This window comes from Bos taurus, chromosome 13 (assembly GCF_002263795.3).
Source record: "Bos taurus isolate L1 Dominette 01449 registration number 42190680 breed Hereford chromosome 13, ARS-UCD2.0, whole genome shotgun sequence".
NCBI lineage: Eukaryota > Metazoa > Chordata > Mammalia > Artiodactyla > Bovidae > Bos > Bos taurus.
Genome location: NC_037340.1, coordinates 58,875,736 through 58,899,476, shown reverse-complemented (window position 1 = coordinate 58,899,476; position 23,741 = coordinate 58,875,736). Strand labels below are relative to the sequence as shown.

The following is a 23,741-nucleotide window of genomic DNA, read 5'->3' as shown; positions in this document are numbered from 1 at the left end:
TCATCATGAGTGCCATTTCCCAGTTGTCTCTTTCCAAGCTTGGGGTGAGACTGTCATCTCCTGCCACTTTGGGTCAGGTCTGGCCATGTGACAGGCTCTGACCAATGAAAAGTGGGCAGAAGCACCCATGTTGCTTCCAGCTGGAATGAGGAAAAGCCCATGGACAAGCCATGCTGTCTTTCCCTTTGGTACTGTAACTGGTGACATTCAAGAGGGTGGCATTCAAGAGGGTGGCAGCTCTATCAACCTGGAGTCCTGAGCACCCTCCCTCCTGGCCGAAGTGCAGAGCACCCTGCCAACCCACAACGCACCCATAACAAGAGAATAACAAGGCCCTGTGATTTCAAACTACCAAGATTTGTGGGGTTCTTTGTGAACTCTTGATGCTGACTAGACCAAGGATCAAAATAATCAAAATTTAGGACCAGACCTTTAGCTCGCTGCCTCCAAACTGCTGAACTGCAAGTTTTGAAAGACCAAACTCCATCATGTTGAAAATTTTAATGGTAGCAAAAATTACATTTGTCTGGCTAATGAATTAAACTTGCAATCTTTGCACTAATTACTAATGATGCATTAGTTAAAATGTGTATTAGTGAACATCAGAATTTTGTATTTTTTTATCTTTAGTGCCTCCTACTTAGATTTCTCTTTTAGTCTTTGTTTTATAAAGTACAAACCTAAAACAGGAGTAATTATATGATCTATTTCTTCTTTGGGTGAGTACTCAAAGATTTATTAGTAGGGATTCAGTATTAAAAAACACTCAGGGGGACTTCCCTGGTGGTCCAGTGGGTAAGACTCTGCACTCACAATGCAGGAGGCCTGGATTTGATCCCTGGTCAGAGAATTAGATCCCACATGCTGCACTAAGACCCAGCACAGCCAAATAAATAAATATGAAAAAACACACACACACTCAGAAGACACTGCCTTAGAACAGCTCTACGTCTTTCATGCACACAAACTGCCAATGTCTGAACGCTTTCTGTGCCGTAAGAATTCTGCAGGGCAGGGCAAGAGTAGGCTAGAAGAATGCCTGAGAAAGCAGCCAAGAGGAGACTCCTTTATTGAAGGCCAGAACACAAGTCATCGAAACTACAGAATAACCTGCCTGCCTTTGAGTGCGTGGTTAAACCACTGGGCAGACGAGCGCAGGGACCATTCTAGGTGGATGGCCATGCTAAGTGCTTGGGTTCTTTTTTTCCTCCAAACTACGTGAAAGCAGGAGAGAGGCTGGCATTACAAGATGGTACAGGCCTAACTTCAATGTTTAAAAACGTGCAAGTCTGCAATTTTGGAAACACTGCAAGTTTTTATTCACAGCCAAATTTAATTAAGCCAGACAACAGAAGATTGAAACTTGAAAGCTACTCTGGGGAAGTAAAGAAGTGAAAGAATAACACGTGACCTCAAAGATGTGGGGAACCTTAATACTCGCTAAGTCAAGAGTTTTCAAGTGGTGTAAAAGGAGCTGAAGAGAATTTATGGGAAAACTTGGGTGAGAAAACCCACCCTGCATCTCAGGCCCTGGAGACCCTTGCCGTCCACTGATCTCCAGAGGCTTCCAAACACACTGAATCCACTCAGGGATTTGTTATCCCAACCCTAGCTGGGGGAATGCAGCGGGGCGGGGGTGGGGGGCAGCCTTGCACCTGCTCCCATAAAAAGTGGGGAAGTTGTACCGGTCTGTTAATGAATGCTCTGGGCTTGTCACTCCCTCTAAGGAAAAGACAATTTGTACTTTGACCGCTTTCCAGGAAGGGATGGGAAGAAATATGTCAGTAATGTGAGTTTTTGAAATAAAAAAGTTTTTATTTTGGAATAATTTTCGATTTACAGGAACGTCGCGAGGACAGTACAGACAGTTCCTGTGCAGCCCTCATTCAAGTTTCAGGTGCCCGAGGAAGAAAATTTTTAAATAGCCATCGATGCTAAAATCGAGAGCAAGTCAGCATTAGGCTCTGCGTGTGTGCTCAGTCACTCAGTCGTGTCCGGCTCTTTGTAACCTCATGGACTGTAGCCCGCCAGGTTCCTCTGTCCATGGGATTTCACAGGCAAGAATACTGGAGTGAGTTGCCATTTCCTTCTCCCAGGGATCTTTCCAACCCAGGGATCAAACCAGGGTCTCCTGCATTGGCAGGTGGATTCTTTACCACTGAGCCACCTGGGAAGCCCCAGCATTAGACTCCACCTATCCTCAGATAAGTTTGGTGTGCTCAAATTTCACTGATCTCTAAAGAAGAAAATGAATGTGTGAGGGGTATATGGGTGTACACAAAGATGTACATCTTTAGGGCCATTTTCTTCATATCCCTAAAACAACATGGGTGGTTTAATCTTGGTATTTTAAGATCAAGTACTTAAAAACTGAAATATGGACTATTATACCAACGTGAATGGTGATCTGGCCACCAAAACAGAAACAAGGTTCACCATTTATTGTGCACCTACTGTGTACCAGACTCTACCCACACGAGATTTGATTTTGTCTTTATGAGGGTCTGTGGAGGAGGAGATGCCTATCCAGCTTTCTAAAATGAAGAAACAAACGCAGAGACATTAAGTAACTTGCTCAAGGTCACACAGCTAAAATGCAACCATAGTGGAAACAGACACAGGGGTTTAAGCCGTGTCTAAAGAGAATCAGTGTGGATGCCGAGCCGTTCTCTCCCGCCAAGTCACACCCTCTGCTGTCACCAGGAACTTCCGCTACACGGCAGTGAAGCCCCCCAACCCCCCACTCCATATATCACCCAGAATTAGCTGCAAAGTGTCAGGAAACTTGGCCAGGCAGCCCCAAGCATCAGTGAGGGCTGGAAGCCTTCACCGTGAAGCCCTTTATAGAAAGCCGCAGTTGGCAGCCCCTGCTCCTGCATGGGAACAAATTAACATTGGCATTCCAAACACAGGAAAGGAAGGAAATTGGAAACACAGTTTATACTTGGCCAGCTCTTTGAAATACTGTACCATGCTACCGACATCAATTAATGAAAAGCAGGGTTGTGCTGAGAGGCTCTGGTTTGCAAATGCATTAACACACGTTAAACATGTTTGTACAGGAACCATATTATAAGCACCCTGGCTCCAAAACAATAAAGCAATTACCCTAAAACTGGTGCTCTCAGAGTTGTCATTAATTCAATCCACTCCACTCGGATCAGCTAAGGCTTTTCTCGGCTCCCAGCAATGCCTCCCGACACAAATGTTGAAAGGACAGCATCGCACATGCTACTCTGAGTTTCACATAAGTAAGTGTCAAGCTTCATGCACTGCTAATATCCCCCCAAATCATAAACACTCCACTTTGGGGGGGGGGTAAAACACAGAGGCAGCCCTGGTATTCATCCACATTGCATTTCACGTCAGGTTTGGGCAACTTTTCCCCACAGAAGGTTAACTGGGAAGTATCTGTTCCACATTAAGAAATATCGAGTCACATTTTTTGTCAAATAATATTTGTCAAATGCCATTTGCTGCAAAACCCAGAACTCAACTGCAGCTGAACACACAACTAATACTGAATGGTTCACATAATAGCTGTGGTTGTACATGGGATCATTTGCAGCGAAAGCACCCCCCTTCCTCTATAAACTGTTTCAGGAATTGGAAAGAAAAGCCTCTGAAGCTCTGGAATAAATAAAGTACTGTGCCTTGAGCCGCCCGGTACAAAGGACCCAGCAGGCTGGGAGAACAGACTCAAAACAACCAGGAAGGCAGAGAAAAGATTTTAGATGACGGGGGCGGGGATGAATCGCGGCAGGTCTGGCTTGCAGAGTCAGCCTCGGCTAGTTTCTTGAAAGACTTGCACCTTCACACACTGCGCTTGTGGGTCCAGGCACCTGTGAGCACATCCTGGAGCCAGGCAGCAAACATCCCTAATGTGGCGGTGCCTCACTCAGGTGACATCGCCGCTCACCGCCATGCCGATCTGGTATCCTTCACATTGTCGGAGCAATTTGGGTGTGCAAAGCTAAATGCATTCTCCTTTGCACCACAAATTAACAGTTTCTATGTAAATATTGGTATTTCCTCACCCCAGGAAGGCGAGAGGAGGCAAAATGACACCGGCGCATTTGATTGAAACTAATTAAAAGCAGAGGGTCAAGCAATTCAAGATATTGATTTTACCAGTGGGACTTAAATCTTCTATAATAAGTGTACACAGCTGCAGTGTTCTCCCACCGCCACGTTTTAAAGGCTAATCCTCGCATTCCTTCTGACAATAACATGACAGGTCCCACACATCCCTGCCTGTGCCCTAACCCCGGTGACACTGCCAGAGCGAATTAAAGCAAAGCACTCCAGCATCCCCCGCCACAAACCAGCCATGCCGACAGCCCCCAGCAAGGTATGAAGAGGTAGTCACCAAAAAATGAACGGGGTCAGCCGCCTGGTCCAGAGGGCTCTCCATTCAAAATGTGCAGCTGGTTAAATGGGCGGGCAGGCTGGGGAAGGGTGGAGACGGGGAGAGTGTTAGGACACTCTGATTCTCGCAATGGGCCAAATATGACCTTACCCAATGGGGGGGGGATGATATTAAAGCGATACGGGTGATCAATCAATTTAGATGAGGCTCTCCCTGGAATGAAGTCATCACTCTCTCCAAGTTCAGCAGACATGTGATATTCGCTCACATCGCAGGCACGCCGGTGGTCAAGGGATCGCGGGCCAGCTGTGTTTATCTCGGCAGAGGCTTGACAGGCAGCGACGCGATGGAAGGCCCCGACCCAGAGCTCACAGGAGCTGCATCTCAGAAGCTGTTTCCTCTCTCTGTGCACGCAGAGAACCCCTCTCTGCTTCTCCAGGTCTCCTCTCTCACCCCCTTCAAGGGCCACCCTGCAACCGAGTGACAACTCTGGAATCAACCACTCTGGAATCAAACCCACAAACAGCCATGCGAGCTGGCATCCAGGGCTTGGCCTTAACCTGCTCTGATTCCAGAGGGGAACTACAAAGACGATCCAAAAAGTTCAAATCTGGGTCACATATATCCTTGGGAGGAGGGTGGGGGAGAAGATCTTTGATTTATATAAGCAGGAAAATGAGGTTTAAAAGAACTGATGTTGAAAGGGTTACTGAAAACACAGCTGTTGGTGCGCTCCTATAGCGAAGGCGCTCTGCAGAAAAGAGAGAAAGAAAGAGAGAAGGAGGGAAGGCTGGGTGACATCTATATTAACCTCTGGCTGCTCACCAGTGAAGGCCGGCGCTTGAGCGCTGGAATGCGGGACAGCCCTTTCCAAATTTTAACACAAGCCAGGTTACAGCTGCGAGTGCCTGCAGCCCGTGCTCCCTCGGCAAGCACTCCCTGAAGGAAATTTTTAAACTGTAACTGAATCTTTTTCTAATACTCTACAGTGGTAGGGCCTGTTCTGAAGGGGCAAAAGGAGAGATCTTAATGCCAAACACTTGTCAACAAAAAGGATCACCAGATGGTATAAAATAAAAGTAAAACGGAACGGCCTTCTCCCTGTGCCTCCTCCCTGTGCCTCGGCTACATTAACAAAAGCCACTTCTAGACCCTGAGCCCAACAAGGACAGGTTTCCAACTTCCTTTTTTTTTTTTTAACCTTAACTTCAAAGATGAAACAAATTTTGTTCCTTCATAACCTGGACCAGACACAGACATGTACCACACACCCCCAGTGCCACGGGTTTCTTTAGAAGATTCCAGAAAGAGCTGCTGAATTTCTCCAAAGAAAGAGGGTGGGGGGCAGCTATAGCCAGATTCGGTTTGCAGAACTCACATTGCCTGGGGACAATTTAAGAGCGGGTAGCCTGTTTTGAATTCCAAAATTAAGTCTACACAGAGGAGTTGGGGGCTTGTTAATCCAAACCAGTTTACAAATCTCGCCATTGAACTTAAGAGGCCCAGGCTGGGAAGATGCGAGTCTCCGCCTGGCAGTTTAGCTAGCGTTACATGGGCTTTATTGTACAGGCTGGTCTTTGTCACAAGGTGCGGTCTGAGGTCCTCATTCTCAGCACCTGGTTTTGTCATAAATCCTCCTCTAGTTCCCTCTCTAGTTTAGATCCCACTCCAGCCTGGCAAAAAGCTTGAATTCTGAGGAGAATGACTTGCAGGAACAAAAACCAGTCTGGCTGCAGACAGAGGGAAGAAGAAATGTACCAGGTCTGCAAAAGCCTTCAGAATTCAGGCTGAAGTCCCCCAAGCACTTCAGGACAGCAGGGGTATGTAGTGATGGAGAAGAGGGTGGTGGAAGGAGGAGGGGGCTTTGGGGCAAGGATCGGGTGGTGGAGGTCAGTCTGCCTTCAAGGTCTCTGTCGACAATCCCCAACGGACCCCTTGGGTCCCCTGCATGATAACAAGAGGTAGCTGCATATGAATAAATGACATTTTCTCACTTTTAGGTAAAGTGTGAGACTAAACACACTCCTTTAGAAAACTTTGTATGTTACAAGTCAATATGAACTGCAATCCAAGGAAAAACCGTGTGTTTTCTCTCAGCCTCCAAGCAAGTCTCCTACATGCCTCCCTCCAACCCCACTGCTACCCCCAGCCCCTCCTGAGCAAAATCTCGGAACCCCTACAGAACAGAAGAGATCGGAGGTTAGTTCCCATACGCTGCGGAGCAGAAATTAAAGGGCAACCATAGAAACATCTACAGGAAGCGTCTTGCCCAAATGCGGTCCAGGTCTTCACCCAACTAATTACCTCGAGTTTTAGGGGCCGAGAAAGAAAGAAAACAAGGTCAGGGCACTCTGTTAAAAGCCACTCTGCCATCTAATTTGGAGTGATGTTCCAGAAAGCAAGACCTGAGAAAGTCAGGACTGTCCCACAAAGCCCAAAGCCAGCCCGACTGATTAAGAGGCTCAGACAAGCCGGTCTTTGTCCTTTCAAGATGAAAGAAATGTGGCTAACGGGTTGAAAGGTGTGTGTACAGCCAGAGAAGGAAAACCACCCAGCTGTGGCCTTCCCAAACAAGTTCCAGCTTGCTCCCCACTGCCATGGGGGAGCAAACAACCCTGCCCCAAGTTTCCCAGAGGTGCCCAGTTGGCAACCTGGTCCTTTTTTGGCATGCCGGGAGCCCGGGTCTGGCCAGGCTGCTGGTCCGTAAATCGTAGGGTCCTTTCCAAAGCTCTGGGTTTGCAGAGCCCTCCACAGAAGCCAGGGCTTACAAATACCTTTCGAATGACCTCAGCCAGGCTCTGAAGGCCACCACCGGGACCTGCTGCCTTCACTGAGAGTCGCTGGTACCCAACAGAACAGAAAAGATACCACAAATCCCCAGCCTGAGAAAGGGCCCTGGTTAAGCCCTGGCTTCAGGATGGCTGCAGAACTCTGCTTTAACTGATGTATTTATATGTACATATTTGGGATTTTTCTTTAGTTTCTGGTATAGGTCACAAATACACGTTGAGGGGGGGAAAAGTCACACAGACAGAAGTGCAGACAATGAAAAAATCTGGCCTTAACTCCCAATCCCTAAGGCCCCAACCCAGTTCTGCCCTGCCGCACCCGCCCCCCCACCCCAAACCCCAGTGAAATCTATTTCCAGTCCATGGTGTCTTTCCCAGTGGGAAAGGATGACATACCACATGTATGTAACCTCACTGATCTGCACCTTTCTTTTTTCCACCTCATACATCTTGGAGATTGTTCTAAATCAGGACATATGGGGTTGCCTCATTCTAACAAGCTGCCTAGTATAATTTAAACTTTCTTGAAGTCATTTTGGCATCTAAACCTCCCACCCCTTGCTCTCGTTGAAACTCGTTTCACTATTTGATTTGGGGCTATTATTAAGGACAGACAATGGCGTCCGGGGAACTCCAGGGACCTTATCTGGTGCAAGAAGCGCTAAGGTTGATCCGCGCTTCCCGCCGCCCTCCATCCACGCCCCGGGTGCCCCGCGAGGGGCTTTAGGACAATTATTTCCCTGTTGACACAGCGCCGGTGGGCGTGAGTTTGCTGTCTTGACTTCGTACGTATTTTCGCAGCAAGTTACACATGTAGAATGAAAGCGGCTCAGGAAACAGCGCTATCGGGGCGTGTTATCTCAGAAACCAAATATTTGATCATCAGCCCTACAGCGCACAGTCGGGGGTTAGTTTGAGCAAGCCTGGTGAGTGTGCGTGCACAGATGGAAGGGGAGCACCGCGCCCCCGCCGCAGCGCCAGCCTCGGGGTCCCCGGGGTCGTCGGGGCTCTGGTCAGAACCCGGGTCCCCTAGCCTACCCCGGTGGCGTCTGCTGGGAGATCCCTTGCCACCCATTAGCCGAAAGCCATGGTTTGCGCGCCACACGTGATAAACGCTGAAAACGGATTCTGCTGGTCCGGGACCTATCATTAAATATTTAAAATAGAAAGCTCGCAATGGCCATGTTTCTTCCCCAGCTCCAGCCAGGAGAGCTGAGAGCGAGGGGGGCGCCCAGCGGTCAGGAACGGGGCCCCCGCGGCGCCCGGGGCGCGCTGCACGCTATGGCGGGCGCACCGGGAGGAGACAGGTAGGGCTAGCCAGGGCCGGGATGGGAGGCAACGCCCGAGATGCCAGGGACGGGCAGAGCAGAGAGGGGCTCAGAAAGGGCGGGAAGGCAGCTTCGCGGAGCAGGGCCCTTTAAATCCAGGTAGCGCGGGCCGAGCCGGCCGGGCACAGCTCACATGACCGAGCCCCGCGCTTTGAACTGAGCCGCGGCCCGCCCGGCGCCTCCTGCCCCAGAGGTGCGGCCACCGATTTAACCCGGAGAGGGCTTCAGACCGGTCCTCACTCCCCCCAAACTCCCACAGGCCAGTTGAGCCCGGCTCGCCCTACCTGCGGGGCGCGCGGCTAGGGGTCCACTAAGGCAGGGGGTGGGAGACCCTTGGCCAAGCGCTGCAGTTTTGCTAACGACCAAGAGTGGAGAGATGGGCGGGCTGGATGTTAAGAAGCGGCCCCCTCCCTGTCCCAAAGCGACTCCTGACCCAGAGGCGCACCGCCCCCCCTCCCGCCTCCACTCACCGAGATTGACGAAGCTCATGACCATGTCGGCGTCGGTGAGGAAGTGGCTATCTTGCAGGCTGGCCAGAGGGGGGCCTTGGGTACTGAAGACGGCCTTGTAGGGGTAGGAAAAGCCCTGGCCGTCGGGCCCGCCGCCCTCCTCCACCGCCATGGCATTGTACAGGTCCAGCATGAACATGGGCGCCGAGTTGTGCTTGCCCTGGAGGTGGGGGCGCGGGCGATGGGGCAAGCCCAAGATGGAGAGGATCTCGCGCTGCATCTCTCGGCGCTCCTGACTGCGGAGGCGCCGGTGGATGAAGCTCGAGTGCACCTCGTTGTCCAGGCTGAAGTCGGCCAGGGCGGAGCGCAGCAGGAACAGCGGCGCCCAGAGCGCCACGAAGCTGTGCGGCGCCGCGGCGCGCAGCGAGCGCATGTGCATCGCGCCGGCTCTACGCGCGACCCGGGCTCCGGGCACCCGGCACCGGGGCCCCGCGCCGCCCCAGGTGGCAGAGGGGGGCAGGCGGCCGTCCACGCCGCTCGGTCACTTGCTGCAGATGGGTCCCGCTGCGCCCGCGCCGGACATGGCCCCTCCCCGACCCGCTGCGCTCTGCCTGGACCCCCGCCCCCGGCTCGGCGCTGGCCCCGGGGCCCCTCGCCCCGCACTCGCCCGGGCGCACCGCGGGGCTGGAAAGCCGGCTCGAGCGAGCGAGAGAGCGAGCGAGGAGGCGGGCGCGGGTGGGAGGAGCAGCCAGCAAACCCAGGAGCCGGGAGAGCGAGTGCCGGGGAGGCGGCGAGGCGGCTGGCGAGCGGGCGCTCCTTCCTCTGGCTCCTCTCGCGCTCTTGCTCTCGAGCGGCAGGGACCCACCCTCTTCCTAACTCCGGCGCTCAGAGCAGGGGCCTCAGGTCGCTCACCCAGCCCCGCGCGCCCTTGATCGCACGAGAGGCCGCCTCAGGAGCCTTAGAGTGGTACGCGCTGGGGCCTGGGAGGAGGAGGAGGAGGAGGGGGAGGAGGACGGGCTTCCAAGGGCCCCTCCCGCGCCCGCGGCCTCCCACCTGCCCTCGGCCCCGCCCTCCCCCCAGCGGCGCCCAATGGGTTCATTCATTCCTTCTAGTGCGCTCTACAAATATTTACTGAGTGCGCGCTGGGTGCCCAGCGCCCGACTGGGCGCCGCGGGGATGCGGAGAGGGGAATACGAGCCGGCCCTGCCTTCTCCGGACTCGCTGTCCGGACAGGGTAGGAGGCCTGAGCGGGACCCGTGGGATTCGCGCTGCGGTGGAACAAGCTGGAGGAGATCGGAGGAAGCTCGGGGATACGGAAGGCTTCCTGGAGGAGGTGGCACTCGAGCCCTTCACCCTACTTGCCCCTTCCATTTACTCCAGACACGCACATCCCTCCCTGAACTTGTTGCCAGTTTGCCTTTGTACTTGCCAGTCTTTCTGCCTGAACTCTCTTCCTTACTTGTCTCTGTCCCCACCCCAGCCATCTGGCCAGCCCTCCATCTCCAGGTGCCACTCAGGTGCCACTTCCTCCCAGACCAGCGCAGATAAGGTTCCTTCCCCTCCTCATCCCCACACACCTGTTTTCTTTAACTCCTCCTCCCTCCCCTGTCTGGAATGACTGTTCGAGTTATTTGTCCTGTTTTTATTGTCCTGTCTCCCCTCTAGCCAGGGAGCTTCCTGGGGGCCCAGGCCCGTGCTCTCTCAGATGCCCTTGAATCCAGGGCCTGGAAGCCACTGTTGCTACACAGTCATGATTGTTGAGTGACTGAAATTTTGTGGGCTAGAGAATTCCTCCCCACCTCTGAGACTAGATAGCCTGGCCCGCTGGCCTTGCATGCAGTTCACCTCTGAGCCATAGACCTTGTCACACGCTCCTGGCCTTCTTTCTTCTCTCCCCTCATTCATTCATTCCACAGATGACACTGAGTTGCCCACTTGGGGCCCAGCTCACACTGAGCATGGCATACTGGCACCCCACACAAGTCAGAACTGTGGTGGGACCTTGAGTGAACTACTGCTCTTTGGAGCCTCAGTTTCTTCACCTGTAAAACCAGGAGCAAAATCACACTTGACCCAGAATGGCAGCACCATGGGTCAAGTTCAATCTCACCTCCTTCCTTTCCTGCCCCAAAGAGTGTGTCAGTCTCTGAGTTGTGTCGGAATCTTTGTGACCCCGTGGACTGTAGCCCACCAGGCTTCTCTGTCCATGGGATTCTCCAGGCAAGAATACTGGAGTGGGTAGCCATTCCCTTCTCCAGGGGATCTTCCCAACCCAGGGATCGAACCTGGGTCTCCCGCATTGCAGTTAGATTCTTTACCATCTGAGTGACCAGGGCAAACCCACAAATCAGTGGTTCCCAGATGGTGGGCTAGGTGAAGGGTGACCACAGGGAGTCTGGGATGAAAAGCAAAGGGCTAAGTTTGGGGACAATGGTTTCCTTTGAGGGGAGGGGTCTGGCTAAGCCTCACTTCAGAGAGGCAGAAAGCTCCAGGGCTGATCAAAAGGAACCTGATCTTCTGAGTTTTCTGAAGGAGAGGTGGTTCTGCCATGCAGCCCCCTTTGGGGGCTTTTGGACAAGATGGCAGTGTGAGGGGCCACATGGGTGGAGGTAGGCAAGGCAGAGTCCAGGTAAGGAGAAGAGAAACACAAGGCTGCAGGTCCTAGCCATTCAAGGGGCATCCTGGCCTTGTTACGCAGGCCCCAGGCTGCGAGATGGAATAGGTCCTGGGCCCCCTGGCCCAGGGCTGTGCTTCTGTCCTGTCAGTAAGGTGCTATGAAAACCCCCTCCACCTGCTTTTGTCCATCAACTTGTTTTTTCAACAAATGTTTGTTGAGTACTTCCTGGGAGTCAGGCAGGGTGGGCTTCATGGGCATGTGACCTGGTAGGAAGGGTCTCACACTTGGCTTAAAGCTCTCCCGTTGCCATATTGCAGCTCTTCATGATACATGAACAAAGGGGCCCTGATTCATTTCGTGCCGGGCCCTGTGAGTTATGAGGCCCATCCCAGTGCCAGCACAGTGCTGGGCTGGTGGGGACAGGAGACAGCGAGCTCACACGGTGGCCTCCACCACCTTCCAGGCCAGGGGAGACAAAGCAGGAACCTTACATGTGGTTTGGGGGTGGGAGAGGAAGCAGTGCTCGGCCATGGATTCTCTCAGGCAGGACACAGCATGCTCCCACAGGGCATGTGGGAGGGTCTGGGGGAGTGTCCTAGATGGGCACAGTGGAGGGTGAGAAACAACACAGGGACCAGCCAATACAGTTGGAGCAACACTGGCTGGTCCAGTGTCCACTTGGAGCATGTGCGGCCCAGCTCACAGTGGCCTGTGATAAGTGGCAGGAGTGAACAAGTAGGGAGAGGTGGAGGCAGGTGGGAAGGGGATCTCCCAGGGGAGATGCCTTTGACCTGAGTCCTGGAAAGATGAGAAAGAGAGGGCTTTCCCCGGGAGGAGCAGGAAGCACAGCACAGACCCTGCAGAGAGAGGAGCGGCCAGCAGTCTCTGTCTCCCCAGGGCTGCCTGTCCCCCCTGCTTAACCTGGAGCTGGCCTTCCAGGGACAAAGACACTGCAGCGGCTGTGCCACCTCCAATACCAGCTGAGATAAAGGAGGTTGTTTTCTTCTAAAAGCTGAAATACTAGTCCTTTGCAGCAGCTCTCTCTGCTTTAAATCTGCTGACAAATCTTTTTGGGGTGAGGGATTCTAACAAGCAAGTGAGGCTAGGGGTGGGGACCCCAGGTATTGGTGCCAAGAGTCTAAATCTGAAAACAACTGATTGGGCAGCATCTACCCTGTCCCCCAAGGAAAGGCCCTGAGGCCCTGAAGCAAGGCAAATAGATGGGGGAAAAGTGGAAGCAGTGACAGATTTTGCTTTCTTGGACTCCAAAATCTCTGCAGACGGTGACTGCAACCATTAAATTAAAAGACGCTTGCCCCTTGAAAGCTATGACAAACCTAGACAGCATATTAAAAAGCAGAGACATCACTGGGTCAACAAAAGTCCATCTAGTCAAAGCTATGGTTTTTCCAGTAGTCATGTACGGATGTGAGAGTTTGACCATAAAAAAGGCTGAGCACCGAAGAATTGGTGCTTTTGAACTGTGGTGCTGGAGAAGACTCTTGAGAGTCTTTTGGACTGCAAGGAGATCAAACAAGTCAATCCTAAAGGAGATCAGTCCTGAATATTCATTGGAAGGACTGATGCTGAAGCCAAAGCTCTGATTCTTTGGCCACCTGATGCGAAGGGCCGACTTATTGGAAACAACCCTGATGCTGGGAAAGACTGAAGGCAGGAGGAGAAGAGGGAGGCAGAGATGGTTAGATAGCGTCACCCATTCAATGGACATCAATCTGAGCAAACTCCAGGAGTTAGTGAAGGACAGGGAATCCTGGTGTGCAGCAGTCCATGGGGTCACAGAGTCACATACGACTTAGCTTCTGAACAACAACAACGACAATCCCACTGAGCCTGGCACACGGCAAGCGCTCAGTAAGTATCTGTTGAATGAACAGCAGTAGGCATCACCATTACCTAAAGGGTAACGGTGGACCCAGGGCTGAGTGTGCAGGCACCAGGCTGTGACATCTCACAGAGCCCTCACCCCGCCCTTGCTCTGGATGCCATCTCTTCTCATCCAAAACAGAGACAATATGCTTTTCATACCTGAGACCCAGAAAAGACCAGATTTCCTCTGAATTCCCCCCACCTCCTATTTAGCCATCTATTTCCAGTGATCCATGCTGGGAGTAGTGGGAGGTGGCTCTTTATCTTTCCTGCTTCCTCCCTTAAAGGAGTCCTTAAGACTGCACCAGGCCCCCAGTGAATGCCTGCTGGATTGCTCAATGAATGAACGAATGCACGCCACGCAAACAAGAATATCTGACTAGGAGTACATGAGATGCCAGTTTGAAAGCCGAGGCAACCAGCAAAGGCTTCAGGATTGTTTGGAGAAAGTCTTGGGTAGGGGAGCTGGCAGTCTGGTTTCACACCTCCACCCTGCCACTTGCAGCCCCATACCAGGGATTTGCCATCTCTGTGCCTTAGTCCCCACATCTATATAAGGGGGGAGAACTAAGACCGCCTGTCTTCTAGGGTTACTGGGAGGATTCAGAAGTTAATTCAATTCATGTAGCTGACTTCACAAGGTGGCTGGGGCACAGAGAAAGCATTTGATAGATGTTAGTTACCATCTGGATGAAAAGGAAACTATGTTAACAGGAAAGCCTCCTAAGCTTAAAAATAACAACACAACTTTTCAGGAGGGTCTGCTTTTTGGCGAAGCACTGAAAGCAAATGTATCCTGACTAGGAGCGGATCCAGAGCAGGGGTGAGAACAAGCCGAGAGGACGAGCCGAGAGAACAGGGCAGAAGGGGAGAGTGGAGCAGAGATGAAAGGGTAATTCGTGCATTCCAATCCTCTCATTGTCCTCCAGCCGCTTCCCCCATGCCATCCAGGGCCCAGGAACTTCCCTGGGGCCTATCTCATTTCCCCAGCAGACAGCCCCCAGCCACCCACCCCCAGTTGAGGTTCCCCCAAGCCGGGGCACCCAGCTCGGGGCTCCTGGGCCTGTAACCTGATCTCCCCGGTCTGCTCCACATGGGATGAAAGATGGCCTGGAAATCTGAGGGGTGTTATTGTGTCTGGCCAGCCCCGGCTGAGTGTCCACACACTCGCTCACCGGCCGCCCGGCTCTGGGTAAGGAGTTTTCATTTCATACATCATCAGTCACATCTTGCAGAAGTGATTTTGACCAAGTCAGCATATGTCTCTAAAGCAATAAAAAGAAGAAAAGAATCCCGCTGACACACACATTCAGTGGGAGGTCGGGACCTCATCCTCAAGGGCAGGACTCTGCTACCATCTGCCCTGGAGGAAGCACAGCAGGCCTGGGGGCTCCCTGGGGCCCCAGAACAGCCAATGGAACCTGGGGCCGCCCCCTCTGTCCACCCACCTGGCCAAGGCCTGGTAACCTGGGCCTCAGAGCCCAGTAGGGAATAGGGGGCCAAAGCCTCCTCATACATGGGCTTTAAAATCCTTGTGTGCAAAGAGATCTACGTTAGAGAGGAAATGATTTTAGCACACCTGTAATTCAATGTTGCTTTCCATGCACGGCTCTCATTGCGCTGGAGATGGAGACACATGCCTGCTCACGCTGGGACTTTTCTCTGCGCAATTTTTTAAACAGAGAAGTAAGATACTAAACAGTTTCTATCAGTGTTAAATACATGTGGCAGTAGCCACCGCTCCAAATGGAAAACATGAACATCAGAAAGATACACACACACATACCCCTCCAGAAAAAGCTGATGCCCAAGGTGAGATTTCCAGCGTCTCCCAAACAACTAATGGCAAGATGTGGTTTTATCACTAGCTTGACTGTGATTTCTTCCTTGATTGGGAGGCGATCTGAATGGGTTTTGAGAACTAACTAGTCTCAGTTCAGCTTTAGAGGGAGCCCTTTCTCCCTCCCAGACATGACTAAGAGCTCCGACTAGTCCAGAGCTTTCTATTCCACTGGGCACCTGCTAAGCCCTGCACTGCCTTAGCCCATGTCACCCTCTGACACAGAGGGGTTATATTCTACTTCTCAGACTACAGGAAGGAGACCGGGACTCTGAGAGTGCCTTGCCCAAAGTCACTCAGCTCACTCAAAACCACATCCATCTACACAGCCCAGGCTCCTCACCTTCTAGTGGTTTAATGGTCTGGGAGGAGATCTTTTCTCCTCTGCTTGATTCTAAAGTGACACTTCTCCATTGCCACTGTGCACACATCCCTGGGGAGCTGTCAAAATGCAGATTCCCACACAGCTGGTCTCACTGGGGCCTGAGATTCTGCACTTTGACCCAGTACCCAGAGGGGTGCGATGCTGCTGGTTCAAGGACCCCGAATGTCTGAAGTTACAACTAGCTTTCCCCTTAATTCCACTAAAGGGGACCATGAACATAGACATGATGACAGCTAGTAAGGAACCCCAGACCCAGATACAACAGGGGAGGGGTGGGAACCAGAGTGAACCATGGCTAATACCTTCTGGGAATTTGATTCCAATTATACCAGGTAGTTCTAATTTTAAAGATAAGCTGGGAATTCAGGTTTGCATGTGACCACTCTGGATGAGCATCTGTTGGCAAAGACTTGCATTTGTTTTTGAATTGTGAGACCAAAGAAAACCCCCTCTACCAGTCAAATTCGGAAGGCTGCTTGCCTCTGGCCTTATAAAAGGCTCTGCTTGTTTGGGAGGACTAAAGCAGCCTTCCCCTAACCCCAAGCCAAAGGAGCACCATGGCTAGGGCATTTCTAAGCAGATTCCTTTAATCCACTGTTCCAGGAAGAGGCAGAAAAGATAGGACCTGCCACTTCCTCACTCCCAGGCAGAGTTCAGCTCCCTCTCCAACTGCTTTCCTGATAAATTCACCCTCCCCCTCACCCTGGGTCAAAAATCACCTAGAAACTTCAAAACCCAGAATTCTTTCTTTAGGAGCAAGGATATTGGTCTTCTAAGCATCACCCTCCTTCCAGCTCTATCTGAACCCTTTCTTAGGTTTGGAAATTTCCCATCTTGGGAAGCAGACCCTGCCCTCCATTCCCCCCACCCCCAAATAGGAGCTGAACATCCCGAGATGCACTGTCCCAGCCTGCTTTGCAGCCAGAGCATTGGCATGTGATCAAGTCTCAGCCAATCAGAGGCATCCACCCCAGAAGCTATTATTCTGCAGAGCAATTTGGGGCCATGTTCCCAGCTGCAGAGCCCCCAAGCCCTCAAGGTTCTCCGGCCTTCCTGGGAATTCTGCAAGCCTCCCAAGATCCTCTGATGGACACTTTTTCTGCACCAGTTATCCCCAGATGGTTTCTGTTGCCCACAGCTGTGAACCCTGCAGGATACAGCATCAGGGAGCTAAAAGGGGCCATGGCTATCACGTGATCTAAAGTTTACAGACCTCTCTTTTTTCAGCAGCTGAAAATTTTGGTCAAGAAGCTTTCCACAGATGGCCAACACAGAAAATAGAAGCACAGCTTCTCTGATTCAGTAGAGCAAGAAAGCAGGTAGGGTTGTTACACTTAGCAAATAAAAACATAGGATGCCCAGTTACATTTGAATTCCAGATAAACAAAGAATAATTTTTAGTATGTTGTTGTGTCCGACTCTTTGCGACACCATGGACTGCAGCACTCTAGGTTTCCCTGTCCTTCACTATCTCCTGGAGTTTGCTCAGACTCATGTCCATTGAGTCAGGGATGCCATTCAACCATCTCATCCTCTGTTTCCCCCTTCTCCTCCTGCCCTAAATCTTTCCCAGCATCAGGGTATTTTCCAATGAGTCAACTCTTCGAATCAGGCAGTCAAAGTATTAGAACTTCAGCTTCAGCATCAATCCTTCAATATCCAATGAACATTCAGAGTTGATTTCCTTTAGGATTGACTGATTTGATCTCCTTTCAGCCCAAGGGACTCTCAAGAGTCTTCTCTCCAGCATCACAACTTGAAAGCATCAGCTTTTAGTATAAGTATGTCCCATGTGTTACGTGGGACATATTTATGCTGAAAGTTTCTTTGTTTATGGAAAAACATGTTTGATGATTTAAACCCAGTTACAACCCAGAGGAAAACTGTGGAGCCCGATGTTGTACAGTGAGTCAGGGCAGAGCTTGGATTCCAATTCAGGCTCCTGGCTCCCAGAGTCCCAGGAGATCTTCAAAGCTCTGCACCATGCTTCTCTCTACCTCTCTTTCTTCTTCCTTCTCTTCCCTTCCTCCCTGTGTTTCTGACCTTTTTTTTTTTTTTAAGAAAAATTATTCTTTCCTCTACTTTGGGTTTTAACTTTACACAACAAGCATCATATGTGTCCTCTCTCCTGCAGGCATACCCTCACTCTAAGTAGGTTAGCCCTGACTCATGTGAAAAGATAAGTTGGAAAGATAAACAGATCTGAGCTCGTCTTTTGCATGATGTGAAGACTAATGAGAGTTAACATTAATGACACTGCTGCTTGGTGTTGAGCACATTACAGATTATCTTTTTTTTTTTTGACTGTGTCATGCAGCATGTGGGATCTTAGTTCCCCGAATGGTGGGATTGAACCTGTATCCCCTGCAGTGAGTGCCAGGTCTTAACCACTGGACCGCCAGGGAAGGCCTATTACAGATTATCTTGAATCTTCTAATAACCCTGAAATCAAGTGCTGTGTCTCCCATGACACAGATGAAGACATGGAGACACAGACATCAAAAAACTTGATCAAGACCAGTTGGCTAATGAAGGCCAAAGCCAGTATTCAAATCCTGGGCAACCGGACTCTGACTCCCTTATTCCCTCCAGCCACACCTCTGCATTAAATCCAGCTCACAACTTTTACTTCCATAGCTTACACGATGACTGACTGCTGAGTAAGGCTGCCAGATTTAGCAAATAAAAATTTAGGTCACCCAGTTAGATTTGAATTTTAGATATACATGATTAATTTTAAAATATTATGGCCCAAATGGTGTGGGACATATCCTAAAACTTAGTCATTGTGTATCTGAAATTCAAATTCAGTTTGAGTATCCCGTATTTTATATTTGGCAGTTCTACACTAAGGGGCTCTTCTGAGTAAAGCAAGAAGCATCAGTTGTGTCCTAGGTTCTGCCTTGTGGTAAAAAGTGTACCTCAGGACCTTTGCACCTGTTGCACCATCTGCCTGGAAGGCTCATCTGCCAATATTCTCATGGCTCCCTCCTTCACCTCCTTTAATCCTCTGCTCGAATGTCATTTAACCACTGAAGCCTTCCTCACCCACCCTACCAGAAATCACACTGTCTCCACATTCCTGTCTTCCTACCTTCCTCTCCATGTTTTTTTCTCTACAATACTTGCATACATTTGTACTCAGTCGTGTCCGACTCTTTGTGACCCCATGAATTGTAGCCCACCAGGCTCCTCTGTCCATGGGGTTCCCCAGGCAAGAATACTGGAGTGGGCTGCCATTGCCTTCTCCAGGGGATCTTCCTGACACAGGGATTAAACCTGCACCTTTTGCATCTCCTGCATTAGCAGGTGGAATCTTTACAATTGTGCCAGCTGGGAAGCCCTCTACAATACTTACTACCCCCTGAAATATCATACAGTTACATGTTTAATGTTTCCCACCCTGCACAGACTTGGGGCCTATTTGTTCACTAGAGCCCACAAGAGTGTCTCATGTACAGTTGATGCTCACGCATACTTGTTGAGTAAATGAATCCATTCCCTGAGCGCAAGTCTTGGTTTCTGTCTGGACACTGCCTGACTCAGAATCAGGAGCTGGCAGCCTGTCCCCAAGGCAACATCCCTAATGTCACCTTTTAGTCCAGCATCGTGGCTGACCAAACAACCTCCACGATGGCTGCAGATTAGAAAAGCCGTGTATTCAAGTGTTCAAGTGTGGTTTCCCCTTCTCATCCAAGGACTTATGCCCCCAGACAACTGAGTCCTGGGAATACAAACCCTAAAAGTCAACTTTTCCCATTTTTTAAAATGTTTTAATTAAAAAACCTTTTTTTTTAACTTTTTTTTTACCCAGTATTCAGAGTGTGTGCAGGCTGCCTGCCCCCAGGAACACTGTAGACAACAATGTAAAGCACTTCCATGTCAGATGGAAGGAAAACACTGACATACATTCTTATCAACAATAAGCTAAATAGTCTGGGTTTCCAGGCACATTACCTGCATGACTACATCTAATCATCAAAGCTCTTTTGAAATCAGTATTTCGAAACCAGCCTTTTTTACACATGAGGAAACTGAGGTTCAGAGAGAGTAAGCAATTTTCCCAGAAAGCAATGGAATCAAATATGAAATCAGAGAGCCTGATATCAGGCTCTGAGCCGATGTTCTTATCTGTAAAACAAATGTAATAACAGTTCTTCCCGGCTGGGATGTTGTGTGCAGTATCTGCATGGGTCTCAGTGCCCACCACAAGCAACTCTGCCCCTTTTCCAATCAGAGATGATTATGCTAGAGGTGGCCACCAAAGGGCCACCATTCCAGGCTGGCCAGAGTGATCAATGGCATGGCTTAGAGCAAGACTTATCAGACGAGAGCAAGGTTTATCAGATTCACTCTCTTTCGTATTCAAAGTAGAAAATTCCTGAAAAATGAGGCTTATCATGAGAAAACGGTAGTGAGTCCAGGCCAGGAGAGAGAAAGTGAAGAGAGCATAGCTATGATGGGCTGCGGGCAAGCCGGCATCACAAAGCTCAAGGCCACGGTGTCCAGAGGCACAGGTTATACGCTGCATTCCCCTGGATCCCCAACCCCATCCTTGTCTGAGAGTGCTGACCTCCAGTCTTCTGCAGTGCACACCCTGAGTAACTGTCTCTGGCAGCCCTGGGGTTTTATTTATTCATGATTTGTTCACAGTTATATACTGGCCAGTCTCTATACAAGCCCTGCAGTAGCAGCAGTGGAAAAACATTCAAAATTTCTTATATTCTAGTTGGAGGAGACAGACAAGAAATAAGAGTGAGTGACAAGTTCCAAAGAGGAAAATAGAATCAAGAGAGAGCTCAGAGCACCAGGAGGGGGAGGCCTCTCTGGAAAGGAGATGTCTAAGAACAAACCAGGCGTGTGACCAAGTGCTCCCGGTGGAGGAAACAGCAAGTGCAAAAGCCCCAAAGTGAGTCTCGAGAGCATCCTGGCGGCTTGACTCCAGAAATCATTTCTAACTCCACATTTTCCTGGGGTGTGATGGTTCCCTGTGCCCAGATCCCCAGACACTAGTGTCTTTAAGATCCCACGTATTCCTTGGGTTGGATTAAGCAAGTGCCTAGTTCTTAGAGCTGAAAGAACTCAGCCTGAATCAGCCTGGGTCCCTGTCCCCAAGCAGAGTTCAGACACTGTGTTGCTGGGTACTCATTCATCTCTCCTGGTCTGAAGCTTACCAACCTCATCAGCCAGAATCATCCCCAGCTGCCTGTACAGCCCGTGTTCCCAGTACACTATCTGCAGCTGGAAAACCAGGAAGCATGATGTTCCCGGACATCAAAGAGGTTACAAAGATTGCAGTCACCCCAGAACCAGACCTTTTCCTGCAGCTGCTGTTTAGATATTGAATCTGACATTTTTTCTCCAGGGCTCTAATGAAGGCTAGAAGCTACCAATGTCCCCAGCTGCCACTCCCACCCCCACCATAATCTGGGGCTCCCATGTCCCTCCACATCTCTGGCACTGTGGCCCTGCTTTTGGTTTTATGGGGGTAATATTCTTTGATTCCCAAATACCTTGTGGGAATTTGCTGGGGCTGGGAGGTGGGAACCTGAGAAACAAAAGGATGATTTACAGTCGTTCAAAGGCATCATTCTAACCAGAAAATTTAATTTACAGACTTTCGGTTCTTTCATTTCCATTTTTGAAAGAGAAAATAGAAAATCAATTGAGGCACACTGAGTCCCTCTTGCTTAGAGGTTAGTTCAAGGCATCTGCATCTTCAGAAAGCCTTCTTGGCATTAAGCAATAAACAGGCCAAGCAGATAAAACCACCCTGTGTTTAAAAAGCTGGTCTGTCTCCGAGGCAGAATTTTTATAGATAAAACAACGGAATGTGACTCAGAGAAGTCATCTTGTAAAAATGGTCCCACGTCGACACAGAGCTCCTCACTCAGGAAGTGAACCCTATAAGAGATAGGAAGGTTTGGGGGGATTTAGATAATTCTTGACTTTTGGCTTCAAAAGACTACCTTAAAGCCCTGTGTCGCCTAGATGCATTTTTATGTTGCAAATATTTCCTCCACACCTCTGCTGTCTCATCACTTGAAATGCCCCCTCTCTCTTTCAGATCATCAAAATGACCCAATGGATCCTGCAGAAAAAGGAATGTCTGGTAAGGAAGGTTTAAGAAACGATGAGTTCAGAAAGCATCAGCAGGCCTCTTCACTGCTGGTCCTTCACTGCTGGCTCCTCAGTCTTTAATTAGAGTGCATGGTTTCCCTGATCTGTGACGGCAAGTCAGGGGGCTGGCGGGGGCCAGTGCTATGAGTGCAAATCCAAGTGGTGCTGCTAAAAGGGAGCTCCATCCAGGACGTGCTGGGCCAGGGTCTCATGGTGCTTGCTTCTCTGTGCCTTTGTTTCTCTCTCTCTCTTCTGCTTCAGCATCTGTCTAAACGTCCATTATTTCCTACCACAGACAGGCTTCATTTGCATGGCAGGAGGTCTCAGCCACAGATGCCTCCAGTGCTGGCTGGTAATCCTGGGTAGGGTTGGGGTGGGAGTGGCATCCCACTTCAAGGAGAGGATATCCAGGTCTTGGTCACCTTGTGGACCAGGAAATGGTCACCTGACTGCCCCTGGGTCAGGGTAGGGGTCACGATAGGGGACCGTATGCTTACCAGACTTCAAAAAGTACGGCATAGGGACTTCCCTGGCGGTCCAGTGGTTAAGACTCCGTGCTTCCACTACAGGGGGCTCAGGTTCTATCTCTGGTCAGGGAACTAAGATCCCACATGTCCACGTGTGGCCAAAAATGAAGAAGAAGGGTTAGGGTTTGGACTAGAAGGTGATGTAAGTTGGGATGTGTTTGGCTGCAGGGAAACTCTGGCTGGTGTCTTAAATAATATGATCTTAAACATCATACTATTCAAATACTCAAATACTATCAGCTATTTCAAACCTAAAAGATGATGCTATGAAAGTGCTGCACTCAAATATGCCAGCAAATTCCAATATGCTGGAAAACTCAGCAGTGGCCATGGGACTGGAAAAGGTCAGTTTTCATTCCAATTCCAAAGAAAGGCAATGCCAAAGAATGCTCAAACTACTGTACAATTGCACTCATTTCACGTGCTAGTAAAGTAATGCTCAAAATTCTCCAAGCCAGGCTTCAATAGTATGTGAACAGTGAACTTCCAGATGTTCAAACTGGATTTAAAAAAGGCAGAGGAACCACAGATCAAATTGCCAACATCCGCTGGATCATAGAAAAAGAAAGAGTTCCAGAAAAACATCTATTTCTGTTTTATTGACTATGCCAAAGCCTTTGACTGTGTGGATCACCACAAACTGGAAAATTCTGAAAGAGATGGGAATACCAGACCACCTGACCTGCCTCTTGAGAAATCTGTATGCAGATCAGAAAGCAACAGTTAGAGCTGGATGTGGAACAACAGACTGGTTCCAAATAGGGAAAGGAGTACGTCAAGGCTATATATTGTCACCCTGCTTATTTAACTTATATGCAGAGTACATGGTGAGAAACGCTGGGCTGGATGAAGCACAAGCTGGAATCTAGATTGCCAGGAGAAATATTAATAACCTCAGATATGCAGATGACACCACCCTTATGGCAGAAAGCAAAGAGGAACTAAAGAACCTCTTGATGAAAGTGAAAGAAGAAAGTGAAAAAGTTGGCTTAAAACTCAACATGCAGAAAACTAATATCATGGCATCCAATCCCATCACTTCAGGGCAAATAGATGGGGAAACAGTGGAAACAGTGACAGACTTTATTTTGGGGGGCTCCAAAATCACTGCAAATGGTGACTGCAGCCATGAAAGTAAAAGACACTTACTCCTTGGAAGAAAAGTTATGACCAACCTAGATAGCATATAAAAAGCAGAGACATTACTCTGCCAACAAAGGTCCATCTAGTCAAAGCTGTGGTTTTTCCAGTAGTCATGTATGGATGTGAGAGTTAGACTATAAAGAAAGCTGAGCCCCAGAGAATTGATGCTTTTGAACTGTGGTGTTGGAGAAGATTCTTGAGAGTCCCTTGGACTGCAAGGAGATCCAAGCAGTGCATCCTAAAGGAAATCAGTCCTGAATATTCATTGGAAAGACTGATGCTGAAGC

The 23,741-nt window shown here is 49.9% G+C and overlaps 1 protein-coding gene and 1 long non-coding RNA gene across 2 annotated transcripts in view; both read right to left on the bottom strand.

Moving 5' to 3' along the window:
* The window catches only part of BMP7 (bone morphogenetic protein 7), an 85,425-nt gene extending 75,570 nt beyond the window's left edge, over positions 1-9,855 (bottom strand). The window contains exon 1 of the mRNA NM_001206015.1: positions 8,957-9,855. Coding sequence (NP_001192944.1) covers positions 8,957-9,374 — 418 coding nt within the window. The 5' untranslated portion in view covers positions 9,375-9,855. The remainder of the gene's footprint in view (positions 1-8,956) is intronic.
* An 11,428-nt stretch (positions 9,856-21,283) lies between these two features.
* The window catches only part of LOC132346941 (uncharacterized), a 49,987-nt gene continuing 47,529 nt past the window's right edge, over positions 21,284-23,741 (bottom strand). Inside the window, exon 3 of the long non-coding RNA XR_009496968.1 lies at positions 21,284-21,568. This is a non-coding gene — a long non-coding RNA (uncharacterized lncRNA). The remainder of the gene's footprint in view (positions 21,569-23,741) is intronic.